The sequence below is a fragment of the Neolamprologus multifasciatus genome, chromosome 16 (assembly GCF_963576455.1).
Source record: "Neolamprologus multifasciatus chromosome 16, fNeoMul1.2, whole genome shotgun sequence".
NCBI lineage: Eukaryota > Metazoa > Chordata > Actinopteri > Cichliformes > Cichlidae > Neolamprologus > Neolamprologus multifasciatus.
The window spans coordinates 20,708,232-20,719,135 of record NC_140454.1 but is presented as its reverse complement, the minus strand read 5'-3'; the positions used below and the strand labels follow the sequence as shown (position 1 = coordinate 20,719,135).

The 10,904-nt window shown below is 39.1% G+C and overlaps 1 protein-coding gene across 10 annotated transcripts in view; it reads left to right on the top strand.

Moving 5' to 3' along the window:
* The window catches only part of LOC146500762 (plakophilin-4-like), a 91,512-nt gene that overhangs the window by 42,020 nt on the left and 38,588 nt on the right, over positions 1-10,904 (top strand). For 5 of the 10 annotated variants that reach the window (XM_085136291.1, XM_085136293.1, XM_085136290.1 and 2 more), the window contains exons 3-4: positions 1,253-1,365; positions 7,973-8,007. In XM_085136291.1, the coding sequence (XP_084992417.1) occupies positions 1,253-1,365; positions 7,973-8,007 (148 nt within the window). Of the gene's footprint in view, positions 1-1,252; positions 8,008-10,904 lie in introns of all 10 variants that reach the window. The other 5 variants (XM_085136294.1, XM_085136297.1, XM_085136295.1 and 2 more) reach the window with 1 other exon arrangement.

Here is a 10,904-nt window from a genome sequence, read left to right as displayed (position 1 = left end):
CTCTTGGAAGAAAAAAGCAAGTGTAGGCTCTGCTGCTATCCTAGCAGTGTGGTGAGTACAAAACCAAAAAAACAACCCAAAATATGCAAATGGGTGTATGTGTGCAGTTATTTAGTCTGTACCAAAGACCTTGTGTGTGTCTTATGACTGTCATGATGCAGTGCTTGGAGCTAGAGATCTCTGCAAGCAATGGCCTTGTTCAGGCTAGATAATTAGTCAAATGCTGATTTCTCCTCAACTCCCATAGGAACAGTGTCGCCTAGGCCAAATATCACCTATTGAAGTGGTGCTTGTCTTTCTGTGTGGGCTTGGAAAATTGCATTGCCGTGTAGGCTACAAGTACATACAGTTTGTTCCATACGTTTTTGGACAGGGGACAATTTTTCTAATTTGGGCTCTTGACATCATCACAGAGGATTTCAAGTAAAACAGTCGACATGTAAGGAGTTTAATAAAATAGTTGCATTAACTGTTTTGGACTTACTTCCTACAGTGTATAAAAATAATAGGGATCTGTTGAAAGACATAGAAAACAATAATCACAGTAATGTTTTTTGTAAGTGCATAATCACTTCATTAATAAAGATTACTGTTTTGTTACCTTAAAATGAGGCCTTTATGTTTATTAATTAATGCCTGTGGTGCTCTTCACTTTGCTCACATATGGCATAGACATGGTTGGTTAATTTATCTGGTTATTTTTAATATCTTGTTAAACCAATCTATACAGTCAGATGACAAAACCTTGGCTGTTTACAGTTAGAGAATGCAACATTGCATTTGGGTGGACATGATGAAATGAATATATTTACAAAAACCAAAAGAATTTGAATTTATAATAAATAGTTTTTAAAAACCTATAGATATTAATAATCGCTGTATGTGTAAAGATGTTGGTGGAAGGTTTAATTCAGCTGTTAAGGAGGAGATGGGACTATTTACATACATGTGCTGTTATCATTATAGTAAGAAAGAAGCAGCTTGTTTTCTAGCTATTGTGTGTTCTCTTCAATGCCCGGAAAATGAAATATTCGTGATTGCGTCCCTCTAAGGAGATCTCTGTAATCTCATCATTAACCTATGCACAGTGATGAACCACAATGACATGGAGCAGGCTGCCAACTGTTAGCTTTCCCCTCCCATATTGACTTCATATTTTTCACATTTGCCAATCGAAGTCCATATTTCTTTTGAGCGAGAATGTATTTCTGACCCTTGGTCCCCTGACTGTCTTTATTGTGTTTATGTGCAGGAGCTTCAGTTCGAGCGGCTAACCAGGGAGCTGGAAGTGGAGAGGCAGATTGTGGCCAATCAGCTGGAAAGATGCAGACTCGGAGCTGAGTCACCAGGCGCTGGTAGCAGCAGGTAATGAGAAGAGAGAGAGACACACACACACACACACACACACACACACACACACACACACACACACACACACACACACACACACACACACACACACACACACACACACACACACACACACACACACACAGAGAGGAAGCCACAGTCCAACACATGGCTTTTCTATCCTTCACAGCAGTGGCCATACGCTGTGGTATAACCTTATGGCATTATAGCATTGTGATGGAGCATCCCAGTATGCTCAATGATGCTCAGTGATTGGACTATGAATCTAAAATATTTCTCCGTCTTGTGCTTTAATTTGAGATGAGCAGAATCACTCCTTGCATGTGCATGCGTATGTATGTATGCATTTATATGTGTGAGCACACATGACTGAGGTGTTGTTTTCTCAGTGACGCATTGCTGTCAGTGACTTGGCTCTGTGGGCACGTTCCCACTTCATCAGCAAAGACACTAGGTTGCCTGATCATCACACCTCAGTGACCGCACATTCTGTCCTGTCTGCTGTGGCTCACACATGTCAGGTTCATCTGTAAGGCTCAATATAACGTTGAAATATCTCAACAGCCTCACAAGGCAGCTGCAACGAAGTTTTAACAGCAGTCTTATTGTCTTCTGCTGTAAAATGCATCCATAGTCCTCTTCTGTCATATGTAAACAACAAACCTTCTGCAGCGACAGAAACAATAAAGGCAATGAGCAGTAACAGTTGCAAATGCACAAACCAAAATACTTGCACAGTATGTTTATTATTGTTTTTAAGGCTTTGTCACGTAACGTAACTGTAAATGTTACTGTCACAAACACGGGACTATGACTAAATTATTCCTGTTTGAGAGAAACAATAATTGGTGTAAACGCTTGATAATTAAAGTTGTATTACTGTTTGTTTTTTAATGTTCTGTTTTTGATGGCGAGCTATTTTTTTTTAAATTAAAACTAAAAATGAAGCACTTCAAAATTGATTTGTACCGAGGTTTCCGTGACAATGGCAAAAGCTCATGCATCGTAAACATGAATCCTGTTATAGTTGCATTTTTAGTATCTTAAGCTGAAATGAGAGTAAGAGAATTTGTGAGCATTATGATGGGAGTTATTTGTGTCTTTCATTTTCTTTGAATGTCTGGTTTACTGAAACAGCATACTGCTATACTACGAGTATTTTACTTGGAGTTAACCAAGCTGTACTCTAATGTCTGGTTTAGTCATAAGTATTATATCTCTTTGTAAGGTTTGATTCCTGAGTGCTGCTATAAAAATAATGATGAGATCACAAATTATGTAAACTGTCTTTGCACTTGAAAGATCTGTGGTTAGATTCCCGGCTCCTACAAGTGTGTATTTAGGCAACACATTGAACCCCAAATTCCAACTAATGAGCGTGTGTGCTGAGGAGAAATGCTAAAAGTCCTGCATGAATAGTGTCAAAGTGGCCTGAGTGATCAGAAATGACAGAAAAGTGCTATTTACTCATTATGTTGTTTGGATCATGTGGTCAGAGCTAAGGTACAGTCATCTTTTTGTTGCACTGTACTCCTGTAAACACACATGTATTTTTACTTTTTTTAATCTTCATCATATAACCAAAAAGAAACAACTACTTCTAATTATTGCTGCTACAGGTGGTTCTTCAAGCTTCTGATACATCTAGATGCACGAAACACCAGAGCTGCTGCTGCCTCTCCTTAAACATCTTGCACCATACTATGCCTTCTAGATGGGCATGTAAGGATGACAGGAGTTGTAGCTCTAGTGTAAGGTTCCACCCTACCCTGTTTATCCCCTAATAGCTTAAATCTCTTACATACTACATCCTTCTGTATAGTGCTTTTTAGGAGTGTGGGGTGAGCTATTTTCTTCACAAGTGGTCAGTGAATATAAATTCTGATGGCATGTTGCTACATTCACTCTCAAATGGGCCGTAACACAATTGGGATATATCTGGATACATGACACTTTGTTTCAAAAGTAGCTTTAATGGCTCTCTGAACTTTTCTGGCTTTCTGATAATAAGCCCTATGCCCTTAGATGGTGCATTCTTGCACTCTTGCCTGCATAACTCTAAAAAGCACTCACCTACCAGCACTGCTCAGTAAGTGTCCATTTCCCCTTTGTCCCTTTTTAGAGGGGTGCAGATATACAGCAGCTTTAAGTGCTGCCAAAGAGGTGTGGACAACAGCTCTCTGAATTATACACAGCCCCAGTAATTACTTTAATTTCCTCTTTCAGAAAAATGTTGTTTGGAGCACAGTTTTAATGAGTCCAACCACACTATGGTTGTTCTTTATTCGTCCACACAAGGGAATATTTATAAAATGATTCATATATCAAGATTAATTTTGGGAATAAAGCTTAAGGATAGAGCAGTCTTTGTTTACTCAACCTAATTATTCCCTAAAATATCAAATCTTGTGTGTGCTAGACACACCCAATATCACCCAAATCTGTTTTGTGTAGCTTTCAGCTCATTGTCTTGATCCACTGGTCCATAAGTGACATTTGGCTTGCAAAACAAAGTGTTTTTCAGAGTAGTTGGTGGATTAAATGAGCCAAATGCCAAAATCCCAGGCAATGTTGGACATGCAGTCGTCTTGTTGTAGGCTAAGTGTCACTTAAAAAGCATCACAAGAAAAAACTCGACTGAATTGGCAGACACAGGTTGTTGCTGTGGTTTCATTTTAATGAGGCTTGCCCTATAGCTCGGTTGTTAGGACTGTCAGCTTGGGACTTAAGGCTTTCCGTGTATTTGCTACGATAGTAGTATGCTGTTTCTGTCTTCATAGCTATTAGTCACCTACTTATCTTGCCTCAGATACCACTCGGATACCTCTTTACCGCTTTAGAAATCTTTCTTTTTTTCACATTGCTAATGCTGCTGTTTGCACTTCTCTTGCCCACAAATTATGACATTTTACTGGCCTTCCATTCACTCATTTTATCTTCTAGCGGCATATTCTGTGTTGTGCATGTAATGGAACATGCATTTGTTGCAAACTGTTCAGCATGCAGTGTCTTTGGGTTGATATGCTCTCTGAACCAAACTGTCAGAGATCTCTTTATGTTGACATGCCTGTGCTCTTAAAAAAATGCAAACACCACCTGGATTGCTTGGATCCATCAACTGCATTTTGTTAGTGCTATCTACATGTTTGTCTCAACATTTTGTTGCCACACCTGAGCCAAGCACGACAGAACGTCCATCGATTTAAAAAAAGAAAATGCTTAAATAAAGCAGGGGCATCTGGGGCTAGAGGCTATCTCAGCCAAATTTGAGCAAGAAGTACATCTTTGGGTGGTTTACCAGTCAATCACAGGCCTAACACAAACACAAGATTCACATTCACACCCATGTACAATTCAGAATTACTAGTCAAACTCAAAAGTTTGTTTTTCTGCTGCCTTCCATTTGAAGTGGTGTCAGGCTTTCCGCTCGGTGAAGTCTGAGTAGCCACACCAACCTCGATTTTGCAATTCGAGATGGCAGCTGCAAGGAAAATGGTATTAAGACTGTAAAACTACTGTGCATGTGTCACTAGTTAACCTGTACATTGCGTTCATACACAAGTATTGCTACTGATGGCAAAATTTGTTTACCTTGATATGGAGAGGGAAAAAAGCCTTTTTTTTTCTGACTGCTACTGAATTATGGTTAAGTTGGGTATGACATCACTACCAGTTCCAGTGTCCAACTTCCTTTGTATTAAGGTAAAAGGAATGCTGGCGCAGTCTGTGCGCAGAAAGTGGAGCATCCAGAGGGAACTAGTGTAGGCACAGAGAGAAAATGCAACCCTAAATGTTAACAAAATACAAAAGATACAAATTCACATAAATATGGTAACTAAAGTCAGTAAAATATGTATCTGTCTGCAGGACTGATCCAGCCTTCCTCCCGCTTTTCCTTTCTTTCTGTTACCAAACATTAAGATTTGCATCTTCCATTTATTCCAGTAGGAAAGAGTTGCAAGAGTATTTGAATGTGAGACAAGGTACATGGATAGAAGCAGAAATGCCTGGTATGGGCACATTCTTAAAATTTAGCCACCGTAGTCTGACCCTCTGAACAAGTTAATTGAGTTTGAATGAAGTTTGAAACAATGTTATTAGCAAACAGCCAAGTCTGCAGTTTAGGATGCTTTTTATTATTTAAACTTAATTTATTCCCAGTGTCTGTTGGCAAAGTCCCACCTAAATATTTGTCTCTAATCATCCAGCCCTGCTCTCATCATGCAGATCACAATCAGTGTTTTGGTTGAGCTTTGTGATGTCTGTTTGAAAAAGCATTAAATTAAGTCTCTTGCATTTTCTTTTGGCTGGGTGCCTTTTTCCCCTACCATCATGGATGCCCTACAACCCATCTTCACCTGAAATCTACTGCTGTAGATAGTCTTATGCTAACATAAGACTAATGCATGATGTTTTAAAGCCTGTATATGTACGTGTAAATATAAACACTTCAGACTGAGAGACGGAAACCACCCAGGACCCTATAAAGAAAACATACAACGCCGCTTTTCACACCTTTCTTTTTTTTTCTTTCAAGTAAGAAGACGAATGATATGGTTGTGGCTTGAGATTTGCGAGTGAATGGAGATTAGCCTCGAGCATTGAGGTCACACTGATTGGCTCAATAGCACAGCAGGACAACAGCAGAGGTGACAACACACTTGAGGGGTTCGGATTGGAGTCATTACATTTCGCGACACCTCCAGAGCTGACCTCCACCTTCATTTGTACAAGCAGACAGGGGGTGGCCATCAAACTTCACCTCTGGCAAACTTAACTAGAAGATGCAACCTGCACACCCAGCCAGCCTTTCATTAGCCAAAAGGACTGATGGGAAATAAAGTGTCATGTCACAGTTAGGCCTGTTGTGTATCACCATTGGCACTTTTACTCTCACTTAGCAGCGCCTTCGCTCTGCCTTCTGGTCAGCATGCAGCACGGGTGGCGCATAATCGTTACGGTAGCCATTCTTCTGCTTTATCTCCCATGCTTCAGTGAAGCTCAGCTCGCCCAACTTCCTCTTTTTAATTGCCTGCATACTCATTAAAATTCTAAGAAAGTGCTTCTTAAAGCTCATTTAGTGTCACCTTAACTGGGAAGAAATAGCGGCAACACTTTGCTTGATATTAATGATTGGCAAATGGAAGATCTGAAAAAGAACGGGGTGGTTGCACTGCTCCGGGGTCTCCTGCTTGGCCTCTGTTTCTTGTAATAACTAACTCTGGAACAGGAGAGTGAGTGATTTTTACCTTTGATCAGTGATTTGATGTTCACACATACTTAAAATAATAAGTTGAGTCCTATTTAGTACCTGATAACTTGCTCGTCTGTTCCACACTGCTCTTTCTTCTTAGCTGTATTCATTTGAGGCCATTCCATTTGCTACAATGTTATTTGAATTTTCTCTTACATTTTAGTTAGCTTTTTAACCACACTTTGGTTATTTGAAGTTTTCTAAAACAAAAAATTACCTGCTATAATTTAGCTTTTGGTTTGTTTCAGATCATGTTATGGTTTCAACATTGTAATAAGAACTCTAGGTTAGGATTATCATGATCGAGGATTTGCACTGAACTGTAACTGGCCTCTTTCTTTAAATAGAATTAAGTAGTTAAAACTGAGTAGCCTTTGTTTTAAGTCTTGGTTTAAACAAAATATATTGTAATAATTTTTCCAAAAGAAGGCTTCACATCATCTGTCTACCTGGAAAAGAAAACAAATTGAAATTTAGGAAAATTAAGGCCTCCTATATACAGTAAAGCCTACAAACATCAGACACATCTAGGACAAATGGGTTTACTACTAAAGCTAACTGTACTAGAAGCTTGTGTCATACCTTTCATGCCAAAAACGCTCAGTGCAGTTGATTGGTATAAGACCATTTATATTACTACACACTGTCACTGGATTCTTTCTGATTTTGTTGCTTGTTACGGTCTGTGTTATTTCCAAATAATGGACCCAAACTGTGATTTCTCTCTGGCTGGATCATTATTCTCCTGCATTACTCTCTGGAGGGTGACTACCTCTGTGGGATACAGGCTCCACTGGAATAAATACTGGTATTCATGTCAGGATTATGTCAGCATGTCAGGACACTGAGCTTAAAGACAGAGGGTGTGAATGTACAATGTGATTACTTTTTTGATTTACTCGGAGAGGGTTTCTCATGCTGCTTCAGCTCCCTTCAGGTTATATTCCATCCTTCGGCTGTTGACTTAGCATATTTACTAAATGAATGAAATGAATGTGGAAAAACAGCTGCCAGTCCAGCATGTGTGTGTATATGTATATATATATTTTTTTTTCTTTTTTATGGCAGTGTGCAAACAAAATGCTAGCTGACTCATTTAGATTTCATCTGAGATGCAAACAGCTCCACTTTGGCAGCATCCTTTGAACCTCTAGTTGTTTTATCTCAAAAGCACTGATTACCATCTCTGATCTTGTTGTAAAAGGCACAAGTAGATGAGGCTCCAAGGTGTCTCATCCAGATGATTTCACTCATATCTTCCACTGTGGTGTCTCTGGTTTGTAGTGCATTTATTCACCTTTTCATCTGTTGTTGTTGTTTTTTTTTTTCTTTTTTTCTCTCACACAGCTCATCTGAGAAGTCCCTACCTTGGAGAACTGCAGGTAATTACTGAAATGCTATTGCTGCTCATAAAATAATTTCTCATTTTACGCTGTGTCCGTTTACATTTATATTTGGTGTCTTTTATATCGGCGTATTTGCAGTAATCAAGAATTGAAGCAAACACTCCCCCGTTTGAGTCTGTACCCAGACCTGAAATTAGTCAATAATTAGTTAATAATTACACATGCCGCAGTGCTAAAACATTACGGGCCACGAGGCTCACCTACTTTCTCAAGGGCACTGACTGCTGTGGTTAACGTTTATACTACAATACATGGATTATTCAGATAAGCTCTCTGCAGGTTTCAAACTAAAAGTATTTAGTAAAATATTTCCTATTTAAAACTGATTATTTTCTTGTTGGACCTGTTAGAACCTGAGAGAACAACATGCAGTTTATGCAGTGTTAGTGAGTTATATCAGCTAAGCTAAGTGCTTTTCAATTCTCCATTTGCAAAGCAAGGGCTGTGCACGTATCTAGACTTGATAAAATGTACAGTGTGTGTGTGTGTGTGTGTGTGTGTGTGTGTGTGTGTGTGTGTGTGTGTGTGTGTGTGTGTGTGTGTGTGTGTGTGTGTGTGTGTGTGTGTGTGTGTGTGTGTAGTACAGACATGTTTTACATTTCCACAATAATCTGTGCTAATACAAGTGTTTTCAACCGCGCAATTGACAGCCCCAGGCATGTTCTTGTTTTAATAGTTACTTAAGCAATTTCTGCCCACTCAGATGAAACGCCATCATTGGCAGGTAGCACAAGACTCTCTCTCAAGACCCCGTTGGTCTGTTTGTTTAGCCCGCATCTTTCAAGGATGTTTAGGCGACAACAGATAATGGATTAAATTTACTAATGTCTTTCATGGCTTATTAATTGCATAGTGGAAGACTGACTTTCTGCAGTGGTCATTAATCTTTTGTTTTCGATCCCATCACATAGCCTATGGGGGGTTACACTTGTACACATGCAGAGGGAATATTAATATCACACGGGTTTCTCGTTTTCTGCCCGAGTCCCAATTTCCGTGCTGAATCCATTTCATTAGGGTTACAACTGAGTTGGGTACTAATCGCTGCCATTGTTTTTCTTTGTATTGATTTCTCATTGTGTTGTGGGTGATAAATGATAGTCAGATGTGGTGATGTACTTTGTCCAATCTAAATGACTTAAACTCGATATGTGTGGCAGAGTGTAATGGGCCACAGTTTTCTCTGAGGCTTATCGGCCTCGTGAGCCACCGTACGTCTCCACCGACTGAGAGATCGGAGGGGAAGTGTTACTGTAGAAACAACTGTCTTAGCCTCAGGAAAAGTCAGTGCAGTCGCACCTCGTACATCTGCAAGAAGAGAGCAAGCACCCCAGAAATGGAGCTTTCTCCTTTTTCGGTACCTCGTCTGTCTGTTTGTGTTTCGATCCCTTCTCTTTATCAAACATGCATTTGTCTTCATGCTGGCAGTTCAACATGTCAGTATCATGTTTGACTTTTTAATACTTTATTTAATGATCATTGTTTTGAAGATAAAAGGCAGAGGCGGTTTTATATGTACAGTATAGCTTGGTGATAAGCATACAGTGATTGGGTTGTTATTGTTGTTTAGGTGGAAAATTGGAAACTTGGGATCATCTGCTAAAATATTATTCTTAAGTAAGCTTCAGAAAGTGTTTCTAATACCTCAAAACCTGTAATGCTTCTTTTGTGAAAAACATACTTTTTTGTCAGGCAGCTTATCTTTCCCAAAGCAAAATGATAAGTCGTTCCTGTAAGTCATTGTAAAATTGCACAGGTTGTTTTTCTTCTGTGAGGGAGCTGTGCACTGTTTGGTTTCCATAAAGCAGAAACTGAGTAAAGACCTGGCATTTTAGAGATCACAAACCCACTTGGGTAAATATTCAGTAAGCATAATTCAGGATTAGGAAGAGGCACCTCTTCACCAGTGATCTGATTACATGTATACAAGACTCTCTACCAAGAACAAGAGTATCAGGATGCATTCCCACATATAATGAAGCTAATATCCATTCAGACAATTACATTTATTGTCGAATACATTTTTACAGTTTCTGATTCGCCAGAATAACCTCCTTATAACTCTTCTTCCTCGGGTAAATCATTGGTCAGATCTGTTCACCATGCAGTACTTTGTGAAATGATTCTTTGTGTATAATTTGTGTCATAAAGAAATCTTCTAAGGTAGATTGAGAGGGAAGATTCATGTCATTAGACTGCCCAGCCAGTATAAAATTTCACAGTTGAAGATATTTTAAAAAATGCTTTGAAGGTATGCCAAACATAGTCCCAAGTTCTTTAAAAGACAAAGTTATTGCTGATTACTGTAGAGATCAGTCCTGGCTGTACGCTGTATTGTCCAAGACTCATGGGTCAGCTCTAGCTGGTCAACAAAAACATGATCAAAAAATTGGGAATAAACAACTTAAAAAAAAAAAAAATGCAATATCACCCCGTGACATTTTTAATGTGTTTTGTAAAAATCAGTATACAGTGTTGTGTGTTTTACAAGCTATTACAGCATAAAATCACAGAATAAATGGGCAGACACTACAGCTTTGACACTGCCTGATATGTAACAGCAAATGCAACCACCCTGCAAAGTGAAATAATAGTGCTTGAAACCAGCAGTTATTGTCAGATCATCACAGAGGCACCTGGCCAGCTGTCCACTTGAATACACTCCACACCTCCTCAATGCCTAGAAGACACAGAAATATAAGGCTGTATATGGATGGATGTTTTCTATAACTATAATAGATTTCTATCAATTAGGGTCTCAAGAGCTCTTTCTTAGTTGATGTCAGAAGGGAGAAAAATTCCCAGATTTTACATATTGCTGATTGATAGCTGCGCAAATACAGTCTCAATATATCGCAGTATGTTGCTGGGTG